The following is a 23,081-nucleotide window of genomic DNA, read 5'->3' on the forward strand; positions in this document are numbered from 1 at the left end:
AATTCAATGTTACTTTGAACCAGCCATGTAGTTTCTGCCATTCTTTCACTGGCATGTTTCTTTGCTGGTATCCCTACTTGATCTTGAACCAGGTGGTCTGTTAGGCTGTTTCAGAGGGTATTTACAAGTAAACTTCAGGGCTGGAGACACATGATGGCCAGACAACTTAAGGAAAGCAGATTTCTTTCCCTAAAGGATATTAGTGAACCTGTTGGGGTTCCACAACAATCAATTATAGATTTATAGAACATAGAAGAGTACAGCATAGTACAGGCCCTTCGGCCCACGATGTTGTGCCGAACTTTTACCCGAAACCTAAGGTCTATCTAACCTCCACCGCTACCTTATACTACCATCCATATGCCTATCTAATAGCCGCTTAAATGCCCCTAATGAGGCCAACTCCACTATCCTCTCCGGCAATGCATTCCACGCCCCTACCACTCTCTGAGTAAAGAACCTACCTCTGACGTCTCCCCGATATCTACCTCCTTTCACTTTAAAACTATGTCCCCTCGTAAAAGCTACCTCCACCCTAGGAAAAAGTCTCTGGCTGTCTACTCTATCTATACCTCTGATCATTTTGTACACCTCTATCAAGTCACCTCTCATCCTTCGTCGTTCTAAAGAGAAAAGCCCTAGCGCTCTCAACCTTTCCTCATAAGACCTTTCCTCCATTCCAGGCAACATCCTGGTAAATCTCCTCTGCACTTTTTCCAACGCTTCCACATCTTTCCTGCAATGAGGTGACCAGAACTGGACACAATGCTCCAGATGTGGCCGAACCAGGCTTTTGTATAGCTGGAGCATAACTTCACGGCTCTTGAACTCAATCCCTCTATTAATGAAAGCTAACACACCATACGCCTTCTTAACAACTCTATCTACCTGGGTGGCAGCTTTCAGGGAACTGTGAACATGAACCCCAAGATCCCTCTGCTCCTCCGCACTGCCAAGAATCTTTCCATTAACCCTGTATTCTGCTTTCAAGTTTGTCCTTCCAAAATGAATCACCTCACACTTTTCAGGGTTAAACTCCATCTGCCACTTCTCAGCCCAGCTCTGCATTCTATCAATGTCCCTTTGTAACCTAGAACAGCCCTCCGCACTGTCCACAATGTGACCCATCTTCGTATCGTCCGCGAACTTGCTAATCCACCCTTCCACTCCTTCATCCAAATCATTTACAAAAATCACAAATAGAGGAGGGCCCAGAACAGATCCTTGTGGTACACCACTCGTAACTGAGCACCACGTTGAATATTTTCCGTCCACTACCACCCTTGGTCTTCTAAGGGTCAGCCAATTCTGAATCCAATCTGCCACATTTCCCCCTATCCCATGCCTCCTTACCTTCTGCATGAGCCTACCATGGGGAACCTTATCAAATGCCTTACTTAAATCCATGTATACCACATCCACTGCTCCACCTTCATCCATGTGTTTGGTCACCTCTTCAAAGAATTCAATAAGGTTTGTAAAGCATGATCTACCCCTCACAAATCCATGCTGACTATCACGAATCAAACTGTGCCTTTCCAAGTGATCATAAGTCCTGTCTCTCAGAGCCCTTTCCAATAATTTGTCCACCATTTATGGTCACTATTGCTGAGACTAGTCCAGATTTTTTAATAATTGAATTTAAATTTGTTCAGCTGCATGGTGAGCATGAACTTGCGACAACATATGAATCCAGTGACATTAGCATTCGATGGGCCAAATGGCCTCTTTCACTAAGATTTAGTCTTACAAAAACGATACACACACTTTCCATCGCTTCTCTGTGGGAAATTAAAGTCATGGTCTTGCTTGCTACCAGTAAATAAGTAAATTCCATTTGATGTAAAAACATATGGGTCATATCTTTTGTGTCCAAGTGGTAGATGGATGGGAGGAGAATGGGCTAAGAATATCAATCACTCAGTGTCATTTCCCAGGGTCTCCCTTTGTTAATATACAGTGAGAGAGCTACCAGCATGAAGCATGGTGACTGCAAATAGTTGTCTGGTTTAGGGATGAGATATCAGACAGTGTTATCAGTCTCAACAGCCTTGTACAGCGGCTTAAAGAGGATTTTCATTTTTGATCTGTCAGGGAAGGAAGGAAGACTAAACAGGCAAACAACATTACTGTAGAACCAACAACAGTGTCTTTTTTGTATTCTTCATGGGATGGTGAGTTGCCTTCTTTAAGCGTTATAGTTCTTGGGCAAGTAGACCCTAATGTGCTGTCAGGAGTTCCAAGACAACGACCCAGTGACAGTGAAGGAATGGCAATATGGTTCCAAATCAGAACAGTTTGTGAATTGGAATGGAACTTGCAGGTGGTGTTCATGTGCATCTGCTGCCTTTGTCCTTCTAGATGGTAGATGTCATAGGTTTGGAAGGTGCTGTTGAAGGCACCCTGGAATGTCACCGAAGACATTGTGTGTTGGTGGTGAAGGGAATGAATGCTGAATCTACTGGTTAGGACACCAATCAAGCAATCCTTGATCCTTTGAGGGGGTGTAAAACAAATTGCAAGAAAAACGTGTGCGGAAAACTCTAGACAGCTTAACCCACGAGCAGCTGAGGATCCCTTCAAACGTTGGTCAAAGTGGCTGTCTCCTGAACTGCAGTGACCATGGCTAATTGATAAGATAAGGTCAGAATCTAAATGACAACATGGACCCCTGTTTGCATGCATTCATGAGAGCCCTCCTTTTTTTTATTCGTTCATGGGACGTGGGTGTCGTTGGCTGGACCAGCATTTATTGTCTTCTCTAGCTGCCCTTGAGAAGGTGGTGGCGAGCTCCTTCTTGAACTGCTGCAGTCCAAGTGGTGTAGAGTAAGTGTTTCAGACAGGAGACCTGGCCACCAGAATCCATTCCTTCAAAAAATCGGACTACTTGTAAATGTAGCAGGAAGATTGAATGCCCCCTTGAGTGACGAAAGTTATCTTGAAAGTCAATCAAAATTATGCATAATTTTATAGGTGTTGAGAAATTGTTTACAATGACAGATGGGCCAATAATAAGCAGAGGAAACAGATTTCAGATAATTCGTGAAAAAGCATGGAAGGCAGAGTAGAAATTTGGAGAATAATTTTTAGGAAATCCACATTATGGATTGCATGAAAGGCTGATGGAAGTAGATTTAACAGTAACTCAGAAAAGTGCATTGGAGATATACATGCAAAGGAAAAAAAAGTGCAGGAATGTGAGGATTGAGTATAGGAGTGCGAATAATTCAATAATTCTTGCAAAGAGCCAGTGCTGGCCCTTGGCACCCATACCCCAAGAATGAATAAAAAAAAAGGGCTCTCATGAATGCATACAAGCAGGGGTTCACTGACAACATTTAGAGTCTGACCCTATTTTATCAATGGCCTCCTCCTGTGCTCTAAGTGTCAATGATTCTGAGAGTATTACTTCTTAAAATAAACTTGGTATCCTCATTAAGATGAATTGTTGCTTCACAGATTACTAGCCTCGAGTACACTGAACACTGTTTCCCCATTGATGGAGCAATGAGTCCTACCCGTCAGAAACACATTCATTCATCTTCTTCAACAATGCTATACATTAAAAACAGCTGTCCTCATACCTATTATCTTGCGTTCTGGAGGGAGGTGAACAGCTGTCTGATCTGCAAACCTGCACAGAATCATGTGTTCCTGGAACAAAAAGGAGCAGTGACAGATTTTGTAAGGACGTACCGAGGTGAATCACACTTAATTGTCAATTACAATGGCTTGGGCACCTCAAAGAAAATAGACAAGTGTGAAACTAGAATAAAAACAAAATAAGACAAGATAATTCATTATCTGAACAGACAACGGTAGGGAATCGGACAGCAATACTGTCTGAATGGGTAAGCAATCTAGAAAACCATAGCCATCCAGAAAATTTAGAATATAACCTCTGTCTTTTGATGCCACAAGTCTTGAGGTTAGTAATTATAGTCAGTTTTAGCATTAATTTTTTAACATTACTTATGTAACCATGATTTTTTGATTTTTCTAAATTTTAATCAAAGAAGCAGACAGCCTTTTTAACCTAAACCGGCATGCTCATTGACTTAAATTACCAATGGCTGGAACAATGTAATAGCAGAGTTTTTTGCATACTAAATGAGCTACTTTTACATCAGTCTGTCTACACCTCCGAATTAAACAGAACGGCTAGAAAAAATGTTATTGTTCTTGCTAGTGAACTCAGGTGGTTCCTCTTTCACCTCACACTGCATTGCAATCCTATTTGCATTTTGGATGTACCACTGCCAAATTGAGGGTTTGTCTGTAAAATTAACATCAAAATAATAAATATATTAAAAGTGAACGTTAGCTTTTGTTATATACTGAATAGCACTGTTAATACAACCCAAAATCCTATTTGCTTTGGCATTAGCTTCTTAATTGTGGTCATATACCCATAGAGCATTAAAATTAAAACTCCTCCTTCTCTCAAATGCCTTCAGTTCTATTCATGGTACTTTGCAAGTATACTTCATGTTTGGCTTACTCAAATGCATAATGCTGCACTTAGCTAGCTTCCATATGAAGCTGTAACAGCATTCTTCCAATGTATTTTAAACAATTTTCACAGTCTAACTCTTGCATCATTTGTCCTATCATCCACTAACTTGCAAACGCCATGCAGGAACATTGTACAAAGCAATTCTGACCACTAACCATCACCTCCCATGCTCCATGGGTCCCATCACCTTCGTTCAGCAATTTTAAAAGCAGGAAGAATTTGCATCCAAGAAGCAGTTATTATGAATTCATTCTCCTCAAAAAGTTATAATTAATTAAGTACTTTTAAGAAGTAGTCACTGTAGTAATGTTGAATTAATGCACATATAAAATGATAATGCAATATTTTAAATCAATGCAAAGGAGTTACATGAACCAATCCATATACATCAAAGGATGATGTTAATACTCTAAGTAACAGAAAGAAAACAAAGATGTCTAAATTTGCCTCTCAATTTAAGTATTATTGAATGAATTATTTATCAGTCTATGTCAAAAATCCTTTCTAACAATTGCACAGTTATGTAATATTGTTTGTTAGTGATCTATTCATCCGACTGATGGTGACACCAGAGGCTTCCTTCCTCAACAATGGTGCACAAACCTCTAGACAAATGATACATACCTTATATGACAATATGCTGCTGAACTTTTGGCTAAAACAAAAGAAATCATAATAATAATTAGTTCTTGCATCTGAGGCAAACACTTAACATGATCGTATTAAATGGCAGAGTAGGGTTGAGGGGCTAAATTGCCTACTTCTGCTCCTAGTTTTTATGTTTAATGCAAGGATTAGCACTCACTTCATTGATTCTTCTGCTTACTCTGGCATCAATGGCTAGTCATCTACATACCTATATGCATGTACTGATACTTGTGTGTCTTTATTCATACATTCATTTCCATGTGGAATCAGAATGTTCAAATTTGTGTACCTTTAAGTACTCCGGACATGCATGTGGCTGTTATAATTAGATAGATAGGTATAAAGGATTCTTGTGAAGTGACATCCATTACAATTCTGAAATAAAGTTTACAAAATGATTGTTGTAAACTGCTTTCTGCAGCATGTTATAAAACTGAGCCAATTACATCAAAGAACAAATGACCAATGGATGGATGACCTTCATGGTAACGTCCTGAGGAGTGTTGCTGAACAAAGAGACCTTGGAGTGCAGGTTCATTGTTCCTTGAAAGTGGAGTTACAAGTAGATAGGATAGTGAAGAAGATGTTTGGTATGCTTGCCTTTATTGGTCAGTGCATTGAGAATAGCAGTTGGGAGGTCATGTTGCAGCTGTACAGGACATTGGATAGGCCACTATTAGAATACTGCTTGCAATTCTGGTCTCTCTGCTAAAGGGAAGATGTTTTTGAAACTTGAAAGGGTTCAGAAAAAACTTACAAGGATGTTACCAGGGTTGGAGGGTTTGAGCTACAGGAAAAACTGAATAGACTGGAGCTATTATCCTTGGAGTGTCAGAGGCTGATGGGTGATCTTATAGAGGTTAATAAAATCATGAGGGGCATGGACAAGGTCTTTTCCCTGGGGTGGGGGAGTTCAAAACTAGAGGGCATAGGTTTAAGGTAAGAGGGAAAAGATTTAAAAGGGACCTAAGGAGGAACCTTTTCAAAAGAAGGTGGTGCATGTATGGAATGAGCTGCCAAAGGAAATGGTGAAGGCTGGTACAATTACAACACTTAAAAGGCATTTGGAAGGGTCCATGAATAGGAAGGGTTGAGAGGAACGTGGGCCAAATGCTGGCAAATGGGACTAGATTTATTCAGGATATCTGGTCGGCATGGACGAGTTGGACTGAAGGGTGTGTTTCCACGCTGTACATATTTATGATTCTATGACCCTGTCCTGAGCCAGCTCTCAAACACCAATACCTTCCTTTCCTTTGGGACCTGCAGCTACAACAATTTGCAATATTAGTGCCTTTAAAGCAAAGAAACATCGCAGGGTGCTCAGCAAAGGTATAATTTGGCTATAACTGGGCAGAGACTTTGCTCAATGGCTGTTCAGAACATCTACATTGAGGTGCTCCATTGGGATAGACTGACATTAGTCTTAACGCTCAATTAGCTTTAAAACACTTTCAGCATGGGATTTTACAGTTAGCAATAACATTCAGCTCAGCATCGAGACTGAAGACCTTTGCACATACGTGCAATACAGCATCCATGGTATTTGTTAACATGTTATAAACTGTGGGACACAACAAAATGTTTAGAAAAGTAAAATGTAAATGTGACTGAGCACAACCCTTTAGAATTTTGTACTTGATTCACATTTGCAATTTTTTTCACTGTTTACTGAGTGCTTACAATTTATGGGAAATATATATAACTATATGAGGCTTGGAATGCATCTTGGCTTTTCTAAGTGTAAAAAAGGCATTCAGCTCTTTAAACAAGAGCCTTGGTTTGATCCTCTGGTCATTTTATTAAAGGAAGAGTGTGGGTGTCAGGCTTTAAATGTATTTGTAAATCATGACAACACTTCTTAACACTTAAGCACTTCTTACATTGTTAGAAGTATTAGCTGAATGAGTTGTAAACTGACCTCTCGACAGAACATGAACGGTACATGAACGGTTTCCGCAGAAATGCTTGGAAATACAGAAGGTTGAATCCCAAGGCTGGCCAAAACATATTCCACAATCTCAGTGTGTGTCTCTTCAAATTGAAAGTTTTGTTGCTATAATGTTTGAATCAATTGATTTGACAATCAATGTTATAGCTGCTTTCAACAGTTCACAGGAAATGTTAGAATTGTGCGTTACCTCCTACCATAGATGCCCTCTTCTTGACTCATCCAGTCAAAAAAACTTGTATCAGTAAAAACATAAACTTGGTTCATGTTTTGCACAGTTACAGAACAGGAAGATCTCAAGAAGGCCTCTCCACCAAGACTGTAACCTGTACATATTACCACACTAATAGAATATCTACTTCAACAGAGCTTTATTATCTCAAGGTGCTTCACAGGTCCTCAATTATATACAGCACGCTAAAACAGTAAGCATTAGGACAAGTGACCAAAAACTTGGTTAAAGTAGTAGATTTTAAGGAGCATCTTAAATGGGGAAAAGGAAATAGCAAAGCAGAAGGTCTATAGGGGGATTGAATCAGAGATAGTAGGAACTGCAGATGCTGGAGAATCCGAGACAACAAGGTGCAGGGCTGGATGAACACAGCAGGCCAAGCAGCATCATAGGAGCAGAGAGGCTGACGTTTCGGGCCTAGACCCTTCATCAGAAAAGGGGGAGGGGAAGGGGGTTCCGAAATAAATAGGGAGAGAGTGGGAGGCGGATAGAAGAGGGATAGAGGAGAGGATAGGTGGAGAGGAACAAACAGGTCAAAGAGGCGGGGATGGAGCCAGTAAAGGTGAGTGTAGGTAGGGATTTAGGAAGGGGATAGGTCAGTCCAGGGAGGACGGACAGGTCAAGGGGGCGGGATGAGGTTGGTCGGTAGGAGATGGAGGTGCGGCTTGAGGTGGGAGGAGGGGATAGGTGGGAGGAAGAACAGGTTAGGGAGGCAGGGACGAGCTGGACTGGTTTTGGGATGCGGTAGGGGGAGGGTTAGGGTTAGGGTTAGGGTTAGAGTTCTTAGAGTTCCTATGGCTGAAGTTGAAAGGAAAGGAAGTCGGGGTGCACAAGAAGTCATAACTTGAGGAGAGTCATAGGAGGTTCAACAAGAGAATAAGTAGGTCAAGTTGAGTAAGGATTTGGGATGGCCAAGTACCCAAAGAAGAAAAATATTAAAGGAGGCAGAAGGAGAGGAAAATGGAGAAGAGCGTACAATGGGTTTATGAAACAAAGATACATAAAAGGAAAGAATTATCTTGGTCCAGAGTGGTACTCAAAATGCATATATAAATGGATGAGGGATACTAGAAAATGTATCAGTCCATGGTTTCACATGATAAAACAGAATATATTAATTTTAGGCCATCTACATGTCATTTAATGATGATGCCACATACTGTTTGTGTTTAAGTCAGCGAGTGGCTAGGGGAAGATCAGAAGCAGTCTCAATTGCAAATTATAACAGCCAATTAGGCAGAACATTCAGGTATTTGTGTACAGACAGAACTTTTAAATTAACAACACATAGAAAAATCAAATTTTGAATGACTGGTTATTGAACGAAGAGCCCCAAATGACTTACACATGAAAAGAGACAAGTTTCACTAGAAAGTACCAGTAATGCTAGCCAAAGCATGAAAATGAAACATTAGGAAGCCTTACCTTCTGGGGAAAGAAAACTTGACTGTGTTCTGTATGAAGCCATAACAGCATGGAGAGATAACAAAGGCTGCTTGTGCCTTCATGCAATGATCAATCACCATGTCCGTTGCCACTCCACATGCATGAAGTGCAACCTGCAAAGGAAAAAATGGAATCAAGAAGAATGCCCACTGTAATTGTCACAAAGATGATATAACTCAGCACCATTTTCCCCCCAATATTGAGAAGGAATTTTGTTGAAAGTTTGATTTTCCTTAATTTACTAACCAAATGGTACAAGTGGAAGATTCAATTAAAATGATCAAGATACTTAATTTCCACACCTTTAGAACCACTGGCAGAGTGAAAGTTTGTGTAAATAAAGTGTCCAACCTCTGATGTTAAATCACGAAATAGTTTTCTTTTCCATTTCTACTTGCTTCTCCACTTCTCTTTTCAGAATTATTGAGTACAAATCTATATTGTACATGCTGACAGCAACCTAATAGTTCATTTAAAAAGCCACAGTGTGTCAGCTTTGGCTCAGTGGGTAACATCCTCAGTCTCTAAATCACAAGTTTCAACTCTCAGCCCAGAACCTGAGCAGAGACAGCAGTGCGGTACTGAGAAAGTGCTATGTTGTTAGAGATACTATCTTTTGGAAAAGAAGAGCAGGGAAGTTATCATCACTATCATGGCTAACATTTATCGCTCAATCAGCATCACAAACAGATTATCTGGGCATTATCCCATTACAGTTTATGGGAGCTTGCAGCGTTTCTTACAGTACAAAAGTGATTACGTTTTTAAAGTACTTAATTGGCTGTAAAGCGCTTCAAAATATCCAGCAGTCAGGAAAAGTGGTCTCGAAATACAAAGGTTGGCTAATGTGGTGCCATTGATTAAGAAAGGCTGTAAGGTAAAGCCAGGTAACTATAGACAGGTGATCCTTATGTCAGTGGTGCGTAAGTTGTTGGAGGGGATTCTGAGAGACAGGATTTATATATATTTGGAAAGGCAAGGATTGATTAGAGATAGTCAGCATGACTTTGTGTGTAGGAAATCGTGTCTCACGAACTTGATTGAGTTTTTTTGAAGAGGTCATAAAAATTGGTGAAGGAAGAGTGATAGACATTGTCCATATGGACTTCAGCAAAGCGTTCAACAAGGGGGTTCTGGATGACAGACTGGTTAGTAAGAATAGATCACATGGGATCAAGGGGGAGCTAGTCAGTTGGATACAAAATTGGCTTGAAGGCAGGAGAATGGGGTGGTGGTCGGGGCTTGCTTTTCAGACTGGAGGCCTGTGACCAGCAGTGTGCTAGAAGGTGCTGAGTCCACTGCTTCTTGTCATTTATATAAATGATTTGGAATGTGAATATATGATTAGTAAGTTTGCAGATGACACCAAGATAGGTGTCATCCTATGGACAGTGATGAAGATTATCTCTTGAATGGATAGGGCAATATGTTGTCAAACAAAGAGGCATAAGAGTGCAGGTGTGTAGTTCCTTGAAAGTGGAGTCACAGGTAGACAGGGTGGTGAAGAAGGCATTTGGCACGCTTGCCTTCATTGGTCAGAACACTGAGTATAGGAGTTGGGATATCACGTTGCAGCTGTTTGGGACATCGGTGAAGCCATTCTTAGCATTCTGTACAATTCAGGCGGCTCTTCGATAGGAAGGATGTTATTAAATTTGGGAGGGTGCATAAAAGATTTAAAAGGATGTTGTTGAGCCTGGAGTGCTTCACTTATAGGGAGATGCCAAATAGGCTAGAGCTTTCTCTCCTGGAGCATCAGAAGCTGAGGAGTGACCTTATAGAGCTTTATAAAATCACGAGGGGCATGGATAGGGTGGAGGAATCCAAAACTAGATGGCATAGCTTTAAGGTGAGAGAGGAAAGATTTAAAAAGGATCTGCGGGGTAACCTTTTCATGCAGAGGGTGGTGCATATATGGAACAAGCTGCCAGAGGAAGTGGTTGAGGCTGATGCAATTACAACATTTAAAAGGCATCTGGATGGGTATATGGGGCAAATGCTGGTAAATGGGACTAGGTCAGATTAGGATGTCTGGTTGGTGTGGAAAATTGCGCCAAAGGTTCTGTTTCCCTGCTGTATGACTCTATGACTCTAAGTCTTTCCTTTTCATTCGTGGACAGCATCATAGCCAATTATAATGCCCATAAATGGTTCCCAGTCAGTGAGAAGTGACTGGCAACAGCAGAAAGCCTGCCTGATTACCCTTTCTTTACTCGAGTGAAACTGAGGCTATTTCTGCCCAGTTGAGATTGTCTTGCTTGACATACAGCAGGTATTGAACCAGAGACATTTCTGGTTTGTGTGGCTGTGCTGTACTGTGAAATTCACTTTCCTAAACTCTCCAAACTTTATGAAGTGTAGGCAGTTTTTCTGATCTAATTAAAATTTTGTTTTATTGTTCTACATTAAGTTAATCACTGATTACCATTAAGTTACAAAAACCCTATTTTCCTGCTCTTGTTCACATTGAGTGCCACCCCCACAACCATGTAAACAGTTGCCAAGGGAGCACAAGAGAATGTGAGAGTGACTGTTTAATGCTTCATCTTGAGTATAGAGCTGGGTCTTTCACTTGTTCTATACATTATCCCTTAGTTTAAGTTCCTTCTAAAACTATTGCAGGGAACAAAAGAGTCCATATGTAGAAGTTCCTCATTCCAATTCAAACTGGCTTAAATAAAGAAGGAACCCTGACAATATATCTGAGAGCAGTGAGACATCATATGGTTGGAATAGACGCCAGAAGTGCCTTTGGACCACTGAGAGCTTATGAGACCAAGGGCTGCAGAACAGGTAATACTCAGTAGACACTGGCCAAGCTGCTACCACTACCAGCCCAACTAGAAACTTGAGCTGACCCATCATCCTTCAACATCAGAGAGACAATTACTCCAGATGCTGGCAAGAAAGCTGGTGTGCCTCAGATTGGTACATCTCATTTCCCACTGAATCAGCCACACAACTCATGCCAAGCTTAGGGTGTTTCCTCCTTAAGCCTTATTAGCTTTAATAGCAGGTAGAACCTGTAACAACTCCAACTGGATACAACCACAGAAAAGGTTGGGATCCAAATTGATTTTCAATCTCTCCCAACAGAGCACTCTGCGGGTATACCACTGGTTTTTGGATATGGGTTTTTGGACTCCACGCTTCCTAAAGTTGGCATCTGGAGTGAATGTTAAAAGCAGAGTGGAAGGAGGTGGCTCGCCTGTAATACAAACAATAGCATGGAACTGTTGGGCTGAATGGTCTGTTTCTATACTGCACATCTCCAGATATCTTAGCCAATGATCATCCCCTCAAGCAACACATAAAAAGCAGATTAGTTCATTTCATTATTGTGTGTAAAATTATTCAGCTAATTAACAGTAACTACATTCCAAAGTAAGTTGTGTGGCGTATTTTGGGATTCCTGAATTGATCCGGAGATGGATAAATGGAGCTTCTTTCTGCATTACATTATTAGTCCACACAACGTCTGGTCAAAGTCACTGCATGTCTGTGAAACTTATTTATGTTGTTTTGGTAATGAACTTAAATCTTTGACATGTAAAATTAACTCGCACCACCGTGCAGTTTTTGAGAATGGCCCATGGGAACCGTACTGCGGACAGCTGTCACTTGACAGATTCAATATAATTCTGGTGAGGTAAATTAGTACATAAACCAGCTGGAATACAATGCAAACAAAGCTGAAGCACTCAGTGATATGCATGTCACCCAATGCGTGAAAACTGATCTAACAGTAGATTCAGAACTGCAAAATTCACAAGATATAATGTGAAGGCAAGACAATTAATTCTAATCTTATCTCGAATGTTCCGCCCAGTCTAATCAAAATAGGGAAACAGACTTATTCAGATCTCCTTGTTGTGCCAAATCTATGATTCAACTATTCAAATTATGAAACTAAAGTTTAGACCTTAAGGAATGAAGCTATGACATGGTACCAATCTGATACAGGGAACTTTGAAAAGAGGTTCTTTGACAATGAATATTTCCTTTCTTCCTTTTTGTGTTTTCAAAAAGAAGTGCTACACAATTCAAATTCGTGAATATGCATTTCAAACTACTTGAGCACTCCTCCCTGCGAAACTTTAGGTGAATTCAGTCCTTTGGCGGCAAACTGACAGCGAAAGAAGGAATGGCTTGAATTTATGCAGCATCTTTCATGATCTCAGGACATCCTCCTATTTAGTGGAAAGCACAAGGCTCTACCTAATTGCCACAGTAGTTTCTCAAATGACATGAAGAGGCATACCCAAAGTGGCAGTGACAAAACGGCTGCATCTCATAGATCCTAACTGTATACTGCTTTCATGGTAATTACAGAACAAGTACATTCATAGAGCTCCAAACAGTTGGCCTGTTTTTAATTTGAAGGGGAAATGTGCTATTTGCTAAGTTAATATTCAATGAGACTTCTCCCTGATTACAAGTAAACTCATAAATACGTCTAATATATTCATACCGAGCTAAGGTTAATTTTCTGATTGAATAAAAATCACTATTGTCATCTTCAACTTTCCTTCAAACCAAAACTTTAAACAGGCACAGTCCATGAAACTGTTGTGAATCTGACTACAATTTCACAAATCCAGCAACTCATCAAAGGTAATTGTTCTAAAGGAATCCAGCACCCTTGTTTGTGTTTTGCTTGAAAATTGTTTCCATCTTCCTGGGAACTGAAATTCAATGACTGACATCATAATACTTTGATCTACAATACAGCGTAGCTAAGGTAGAGTTGTTTACTGTCAGGCCAAGGATGGGAGGCAATTAGACAATTCTAAAAGGAAGAGCATGCATATCTTTATAAAGTTTATTCAATATGTTTATACTAAGATATTGCTTCTCTAAACAGACGAATAACATCCACCAATGATGGAGGCATGCAGCATGACATGGAGTTTGGTAATATACTAAAATAAGGATAAGTCATTGATATTCCCGGATGCCGTTCATTCTCTGGGTGGATATGAGTGCCTGATAGTTTTAAAAAAAGTTCCCAAGTTCACTGATTTGGATTGCACAACATGTGAGCTCAAAGGCTTATTTTTAGGTATTTGACTGATATTGGGTTTCTACTACTTATAGAAACAGAATAAACCTGGAGAACACATTTGCCATGGTTTGTTTTCACTTGTAAGCACATACGGATTACTTCAAATGCATCCAGCCTCAACAGGCGTGAAGTTCACATCACACTAGGTGGTCATTGGATATCAGAGCAATGTTCCTCAGCATGTTTCCCCTTTTTTGTCTACAAGTTCAAAGTCAGTTCTACTACTGGCTCTAAATACAGAGCAGTATTGGGAACACTCTAAACTGGAGAACGCAGAACTGGCAGGTTGTGGATTTAATGAGTGAAGTTGAATATTCCTGGTACTTGGCAACTGATTTGATCTGGTACAGCTGTCTTCGTTTTTTGGTAAAACCTGTGGAATTCCTGTTAGTGAAGAAAAAAAGACAGATGTGTTCGATGACAGGCTGCATTTCCACAAAGATGCACAGCATGCCCAGATTTCTACACAAGTTTTCCAATAAGCACCAAAATAGCATTTCACAACCAGAATGCAATCTTTAATGGGGCATACAAATTTAGCATACAGACTATATACTCTGGGGAACTGGAGTGTGTTGTTGAAAGATTTCTACAATGTCTGACAAAAATGTTAAAAAAAATTTAAGAGAATAATTTTAAGTTGTATTATCTAACAGATATTTTTGGTGAATAGTGCATTTTTTCCACCTTCTCATAAGCTGCATTGCATTGAGGGAATTGCATTTCTCCATGTTCTCTCTTATGAAAGACAGCAGGTCAATAATATAGTGTGAATTATTCTCAATTGAATCTTGGCATTATAGAATTTTACAGTACAGAGGGAGACCATTTGAACCATTGTGTCGGTACCGACTCCCAAAGGAGCTATCCAGCTAGTCCCATTCTCCAGCTCTATCTCCACAGCCCTCTAAATTTATCACTCTCAACCATATATCTAGCTCTCTTTTGAAACCTCCTATGGAATCCACCCCCACCGCTCTACCAGACAGCACCTTCCATATCCTGAGTAAAGAAGTTTCTCCTCATCTCAATCCTAGCTCTCTTGCTGACAATCTTGAAATTGTGACCCCCTAGTTATTGGCATACCAACTAGTGCAAACTGAATATCCTTCGTCACCCTGTCAAAATTGTTCATAATCTTGAACACCTCAATAAGGTCACTGCTCCAAGGAAAATATGTCCAATTTCTCTAATCTTTTCTTGTACTAAAAATCCCTCAATCCTGGTATCATTCAAGTAAATTTCCTTTGAACTTTCTCCAGGGCTTTAACAGCTTTCCTCAAATAATGTGCCCAGAACTGAACACAGTATTCCAAATATGGTCTGACCAACGAGTTGTGGAGGTGCAGCGTCACTTCCTTGCTTTTATAACCTAGCTTCTAGTTTTAAACCCAAGGATCTTATAAGCCTTCTTAACACCTGTTTCATCTTGTCTGGCCACCTTCAGCAAATCATGCACGTAAACCCCAAGGCCCCTCTGCTCCTGTACTCCCCTTAAACTTGTACAATTGAGCTTGTATTTTCTGTCTGTGTTTCTTCTACCAAAATACATTACCTACATTTCTCTGCATTAAAAGTCATCTGCCAGGTGTTTGTCCATTTGGCTAATTTGACAATGAGCCTCTGAAGTCGCTCAGCATCATCCTCAAAATTCACTGTTCTCCCCAGCTTAGTATCATCTGCAAATTTAGAGATTTGCCCTCACCATCCATCTTCAAATCATTTATATAAATCAATAAAAGCAAGTGTTCCCAACACTGATCCCTGGGAAACACCACTTTCAACTAATCTCTAATTGCTTGGACTAATAATGTGTAAATGCGAGTTCAATTCCTACCATGGCAGCTGCGGAATTAAAATTCAAGTAATTAAACAAATCTAAATCTAAAACAACTAGCATTGGTAACAGCAACCATGTGGCTACCAGACTGTTGTATGAGCCCATCTGGCTCACTGATGTATGTTTGGAAGTAAATCTGCTGTCCTTAGCTTCTTTGCTATATGTGACTCCAGACGCACTGAAATGTGGTTGTTTCTTAATCTCACTAGTGAGCCAGTCTATTCAAAATGGTGGCTCGCCATAATTTCAAAATGCAATGGTGATTACTGATGAAACAGTAATATAATTTTTAAAAATTCTTGATTGGGATATACTTTGGAAAAAATACAGATCTACTCAATGCGACAACTATCTGTATATTTTTTCCAGCTCAAAAAACTCATTTCTTAGCACAGTGATGGTTTATATTGGAATAATCACACTCCATGCTTGCCAACCTCTGCATCTGAAACTGCTATAAAATAGTTTTATTAATGTAAATGGAAATGGCTGATTGGCAGCATCCGATTAACCATTTAAGGTTTGCAGCAGCATGTTTTTTCTGTAAAGTTCACTCTGTTACAAATGTATACTTGCTTTGATGCACTACCAGGAAGGAAATTCTTTGTAATTCAGATAGTTCTCTGTTTTTACTCAATATCTGAGGCAAATTTCCAAAAATTATTTTGAAGTCACTGAGAAAATGAACGCAAAAGGAGACTTGAAAGAGAAATTGCTCAAGAAATTACACCTATTTAAAATTGTGTACCTGTTACTTTCCTATTTTCATCAGTAAACTGATCAGCATAGATCTCATTACATTGCATTAGCAGTAGACCATTCAATCCTTTGAGTCTGCTATTCTGCCAGTCAGGTCATGGCTCACCTTTGCTCCATATACCTTGATACACTTACCGAGCAACAAAGCATTTATATATGCCTTTAACGTGTCAGCTGGCCCAAATAACACAATCTTGGAGTGAGGGACAGTCTGGAGTGGGAAAGGTTCAGGGAAAAGTTTTAGTATTGCACTGTCCTTGTTGAAAAAAGAATGCTTCCTGTCTAACTCCTGCTTACCACACGCAAGTATGATACATACATGAGTACACTGACAATGCTGAACCTAAAGGACTGCCTATATCAACATTATCACAAGGGCAAAACATCTCTTTTCACTTATTCTTCTTCCCTAACTACTCTTTAAGTTATCTTTGTTGCTGTTTTGATTGTAACAGCACTAAATGTATTTTTGTTTATTTTACAGTGCTAGTTTTTAAAAAAATTATTTTCATTGCAGTGTTCCAATCTCTCTCACTGCAATCACGTAATTATTTACCCAATCCTTACAGACTGTTGTGGGAGCTAAAAGCTGGTAAATTGCTAAATAGACTAAAAGTAGACTTTCACAAGCATCGGTAGTAATAGGAATACCATACAACAGAAAAGCTAAACATTGCAATAAGAAGACTAGAAGGTGAAACTCTTAATCTTGCATACAATATAAATGTGCACTGGAGCTTGGACCATAAGCAGTAGTTCAAGGTATACAGCCTTGTAGTGATCGAGCATCAAGTTAAGATTAACAATGAGGGAAGATTTTGAAGCACCCCGAATACAGTATTTCATGGTAGAAGTGTTACAGTATGCCAGAGAAATCAGTAGGCACTTGAATTGGGTTATCAGTATTCTGTCATCAATCATGTCCGCAGATTTTGGTACTACCACCCAGCAAAAACTGAGAATACTGTATAGGGTGCAGGCTAGTCGATGACACTGCTGTGTGATCTGGTTCAGGGATAGCAAGAGTCAGTTTGAACCTGAATGGCAATCAAGATTATATCCTTTCTGTCTCTTTCCAGGCTAGCATAAGGGTGGCATGGTGGCTCAGTGGCTCAGTGATTAGCACTGCTGCCTCACAGCTCCAGGGTCCCGGGTTCAATTCCACCCTCTGGCGACTGTCTGCGTGGAGTTTGCACATTCTCCCTGTGTCTGTATGGGTTTCCTCCGGGTGCTCCGGTTTCATCCCACAGTCCAAAGATGTGCTGGTTAGGTGAATTGGCCATGCTAAGTTGCCCGTAGTGTTCAGGGGTGTGTAAGTTAGGTGGATTAGACATGAGGGATGCAGGGTTACAGGGAAAGGGTAAGGGGATGGGTCTGGGTAGGATGCTGTTCGGAAGGGCGGTGTGAACTTGTTGGGCCAAATGGCCTGTTTCCACACTGTAGGGATTCTATGATCAGTAGCAGCATTTGTCAATTCCTTGTCCATTGATGCACCAAACAAGTGACTGATGCTCTGGTCAGGACTTTCAGTTCCTTTCTGACTGACTGTGCATTGCCACCACATTATTGCATTTTGGAAAGCAAAGCATCATTGATGAGATTTTAATATCCAACTCAGCATCGAGTTCCTGATCCTCTTCCTCAGCCTGATTGCATATACATTGCGACTGACCAAATGATAAAACCTGCAAGCTCACTGCTTACGATTACTTAGATGCCTGTTATTATGCAAACATTGATACAGGGTGATGTGAGGCTCTGTCTTGTATTGGGTCACCGATACTGCTGACAGATTGTTTTCATAGGTCTACTATGACAGAAAAAGGACCAATGTTGGAATGCTGGCTCCAAAACACATTGTCAAACACAGCTCATATTACATGTTTATTAACTGTGAATGGCACTGGTGCAAATGCTTGTGTTAAATCTGGACCATAATAGCATCAAACTTAGAATACAACTGTTTCATCTATTTATGATCAATATTAAACAATGCTTTATTCCAACACGAAAATAAGTGTATGAACAAAAGGATCTTTTGTACAGAAAATTGAGGGCTCCTGAAATCCGAGAGAGAGAGAGAGAGAGAGAGAGAGAGAGTGTGAGTGAATGACAGAAAGCGAGAAAAGTAAAAGAAAGAGAGAAAAGGCTATCTTTAAATGGTGGAGGACAGGTAATGGAAGGTCATTTTACAGTGTTTGGGAAATGCCTCCCTAGCACAAGTTACCAATTCTAGTACATAAGGGGTGAGACCAGAGCTTGGGAAAGAACAATGTAGTCACTATCAAGCAGGAGCATGACTTGTAAAATACTGCAGATGCTGAAAATCTGAAACAAACACAGAGAATGCTGGAGAAACTCAGCAGGTCTGGCAGCATCTATGGAGAGGAAAATAAAGTCAACATTTTAAGTCTAATATGACTCTAGCTCAGTGTGTGACTTTGCTGGTAGATACATGGCATTGACACCAATATTAACTGGGTTGCAGCATTCACTTACACCAATCTCAAACGGTCCTGTGAAATAATCCAGATTAGCTTGAATGAACCAGATGTTGTTTAATTTAAGGTCATCACACCTGTCCTTGGCACGTATTAGGGATTCTCCTTTGTTTTCCACTAAGATCACCTGGAATGTAGGACAATATTTAATAAGTGAGAATCTCATCTCAAGAGATAGTAGGAACTGCAGATGCTGGAGAATCCGAGACAACAAGGTGCAGGGCTGGATGAACACAGCAGGCCAAGCAGCATCATAGGAGCAGAGAGGCTGACGTTTCGGGCCTAGACCCTTCATCAGAAAAGGGGGAGGGGAAGGGGGTTTTGAAATAAATAGGGAGAGAGTGGGAGGCGGATAGAAGAGGGATAGAGGAGAGGATAGGTGGAGAGGAAACAAACAGGTCGAAGAGGCGGGGATGGAGCCAGTAAAGCTGAGTGTAGGTAGGCCTCCCAGTTGCCATAAACAACTGCACCTCCCAGTCGCGATAAACAACTGCACCTCCCAGTCGCGAACCATTTCAACTCCCCCTCCCATTCCTCAGACGACATGTCCATCCTGGGCCTCCTGCAGTGCCACAACGATGCCACCCGAAGGTTGCAGGAACAGCAACTCATATTCCGCTTGGGAACCCTGCAGCCCAATGGTATCAATGTGGATTTCACAAGTTTCAAAATCTCCCCTCCCCCTACCGCATCCCAAAACCAGTCCAGCTCGTCCCTGCCTCCCTGACCTGTTCTTCCTCCCACCTATCCCCTCCTCCCACCTCAAGCCGCACCTCCATCTCCTACCGACCAACCTCATCCCACCCCCTTGACCTGTCCGTCCTCCCTGGACTGACCTATCCCCTTCCCAACTCCCTACCTACACTCACCTTTACTGGCTCCATCCCCGCCTCTTCGACCTGTTTGTTTCCTCTCCACCTATCCTCTTCTCTATCCCTCTTCTATCCGCCTCCCACTCTCTCCCTATTTATTTCAAAACCCCCTTCCCCTCCCCCTTTTCTGATGAAGGGTCTAGGCCGGAAACGTCAGCCTCTCTGCTCCTATGATGCTGCTTGGCCTGCTGTGTTCATCCAGCCCTGCACCTTGTTATCTCATCTCAAGATTAAGTTTTTAAGGCATTAAGAACAAACTTTGGCTCCAAGCATATTTTAATATAGATTATATGAAAGCACACCAGCCTGCAAAAGAACACCATGCATACATTCCCTGTAGGCAGTGTTAGGAGTCAAGGGAGACCACTGGCCAATTGTAGTAAGACTCTGTGGAAGATATTCAGGGTGTCGTAATCAATGGGCTAATTTCGAACCTTAACTGTGTTTGATTGCTCAGATTGTTCAGTTACATACAAAGTTGGTGTTGGAGACTGGAAACATTCTGATCAATAGCTGGAAAAGTTGATGCCTGCATGGGTATATTCACTGAGTATTACCATTTGATGGTGCAAAAAAATGGGCAATTATGACGTGTAACTATTGTACTGCTAATTAGGCAAAGCAGTTCCAGAATAACATATCTTCAGCTTTTGAAGCTAAAGATCGTACCAAAATAAATAGTTTGTTATTGCCATCTTTTCTTTGAACTGCTTGCTTTTGAGGGACATTCTCAGCCTTTTGTATATTATCTAGCAGCATTTTGAGTTTGGTAGTCTAGCAAGTACATAGGCAACAATGGACTTTCATGTATTCTGAAACTGGATTATGAGGAAAGTTGAAGAGAGATCATTCAGTAAAAATGCTCTTCCTGGATAGAACGTAAAAGGAGAAAGGTGATTGTCAGTCCAGCAACTTTTATTCATGTCTGAATCAAAGATACCAGCATACAACTTGGCCTGAAGCCAAAAGTATAAAACAACAGATCAGACGCCCAGCAGCATTAAAAGAAAATGTTGGCACAACTTCACAATGGAGCTTTAGCTGTTTTCTGCAGCAAACAGTGAATGTATTTGGTCTGATTATTGCCACATGAATTTCTTACATCTTTTCACAGAATTTTTATCCCTTGTTCTAATTTTCATATTGATGCAAGCCTGTTTCAAAATATCGTACCTGGCATAATGGCAAAGTGTGAGCAAGAACAATCCCCACATGTCCCTGTGAACAGAGGAGAAGCAACTGAGTCAATCAGTGGACCACAACATAATATGAGATCAGACCCGCATACTTTTGTGAAAGCATATTCCTTTGGATATCTGGCAATTGAATTCTTGAGGTCTTATGCTTTGTAGGGTACAGAATGAAGTTGAGCCACTTAGCATCTGTGGAAAGAGAAACAGAGTTAACATTTCAAGTCCGGTAGGACTTGAGTTCAATGCATGACAGATGCTTCCAACCTCAGTGGGCAAATATCGAGTACAAATTGGTCCAAAAACTCCGTTCATAGAAGTGGGATCGTCAACTACAAATTTTGGATCACTTTTTTTTCTTTCAATAAAAGGCATTTATCCTATTTTGCTCCACAGTAATTGAGCTGCAAATAAAATTACATACTCAGAAATCGCAAATTTCACAGCCATGCACTCCAACAGCTTGATGAACAGTGAGCATTGTGAATTACAGAATAATCCATTAAGTTGGAAAACTGCAACAGAAGAAGCCATTCAGTCCCCGTTTGATCTGTATATCAACTCTGGTCACCCACTTTTGCTCTGTGGCATAAAAAAATTAAACCTTTTTTTTAAACTAGAGTTAGATGCAAAGTTTAAGCCATTTTGAAACAATCTAGCTGCCTGTAATATCCCTTACAGAAACCTGTATAAAGAATTATCACAATTGGCTGGTTTCAGTATTTATGTAAGTTTGTTATATTTGTAAATTTGATTTTTGGAATGCAAATGATGAGGCAACTTCTTTGCACCAACTACTTTAATACAAAAATAATTGAGTATTTTACTGTAGCTGTAACATTTAAAGCAAACAGATTGTGTCTATCAATACAACAGTGAAAGAAAGAAATTGCATTGATATAACACTTTTATAACCTCAGGATATCCCGATAAAATTATTAAAGCACTTTTGAAATGTAGTCACTACCATAATGTAAGAAATGGAAGAGTCAATTTGTGGGGAGCCAGTCCCACAAACACCAAAATGCTAATGACTAGATAATACTCCAAAGTAATGTTGGTTGAGAGGTATTAGACAGTGCTTCCTCTCATTTCCTGAAAATCATGTCACAAGATATATCCTGTTCATCTGGGAGGCCAGAGAGTAGCTTTAGTGTCTCATCTGGAAGATGTTACCACTGGTATCCACTAGTACTGTCTTGCATTGTCATTCCAGATTTTGTAACCAAGTCCTGGAAATGGACTTGAACCCATAACCTAATGACTTGGGTCGCTGTTGGGAACCACTGTGCACTCAATGTAATGCAACAATAGCAATGCCATATTTTTAAAAATTACATACCCCACCACTGCAGAAATCTACAATAGTATCACCAGGCTTGGCTAATTTGGTCACAATGGAGATGATGTTGTCCAACTGTTGCTGCTTCCGTAGGGCACGCTCGCATGAGAGCCTTCCTGCAAGGAGAATCCAATGTAGAACAAATAGAATTTTAGCCTAAAAGTCAGGCAGATTTCCACTTAACAAGTGCCTCACATTTCCAGTTCCCTCCAGCCACTGCTGCACTCTGCATCAACAGAATGATAAAGGTAAGCTGCCTAGTATTTCAAGTTTCTAAACTTAGCAAGTAATGTTTCTAAAAATGTCAAGTTTACAATGAATACTTTGAAAAAATGATCAACCATAACAGCAGGATAATTAGCTACAAAAGCTTGGGTCGAATGTTGTCTTTTGAAGAAACATTGATGGATTTTCACTATAATTAATGATAGGCAGATGCAAATTCTCAGAAATCATATATTTAACACACATTTATTCTTACAACATCTCATCAGCAAGGCATTAATTAAAACGTTTCAGAGGATGAAGACTTAACTGAGTGCTGATTATTGGAGTGTAAACAAAGTAGCTGCACATTCAAATACTGCTATGAGTCAATTCAAACACTTGAGATGGAATTTTCTTCCTTTTTGGATAAGTGGGATGGTGGGTGCGTTAGGTATCAATTAACTTACCATTCACACTACCAAGATAATACCTGACTTTGTGCCAATAAAGAT

The 23,081-nt window shown here is 40.3% G+C and overlaps 1 protein-coding gene across 4 annotated transcripts in view; it reads right to left on the reverse strand.

The window, feature by feature from the left end:
• The window catches only part of gstcd (glutathione S-transferase, C-terminal domain containing), a 139,481-nt gene that overhangs the window by 12,267 nt on the left and 104,133 nt on the right, over positions 1-23,081 (reverse strand). For 2 of the 4 annotated variants that reach the window (XM_048599512.1, XM_048599522.1), the window contains 6 exons: positions 22,363-22,478; positions 21,004-21,048; positions 18,957-19,085; positions 8,773-8,906; positions 5,141-5,171; positions 3,585-3,654 (listed from right to left, as the gene is read on the reverse strand). In XM_048599512.1, the coding sequence (XP_048455469.1) occupies positions 3,585-3,654; positions 5,141-5,171; positions 8,773-8,906; positions 18,957-19,085; positions 21,004-21,048; positions 22,363-22,478 (525 nt within the window). Of the gene's footprint in view, positions 1-3,584; positions 3,655-5,140; positions 5,172-7,121; positions 7,199-8,772; positions 8,907-13,610; positions 14,243-18,956; positions 19,086-21,003; positions 21,049-22,362; positions 22,479-23,081 lie in introns of those variants that run through there. The other 2 variants (XM_048599517.1, XM_048599529.1) reach the window with 2 other exon arrangements.

The sequence above is a fragment of the Rhincodon typus genome, chromosome 1, assembly GCF_021869965.1.
Source record: "Rhincodon typus isolate 14 chromosome 1, sRhiTyp1.1, whole genome shotgun sequence".
Taxonomy (NCBI): Eukaryota; Metazoa; Chordata; class Chondrichthyes; order Orectolobiformes; family Rhincodontidae; genus Rhincodon; species Rhincodon typus.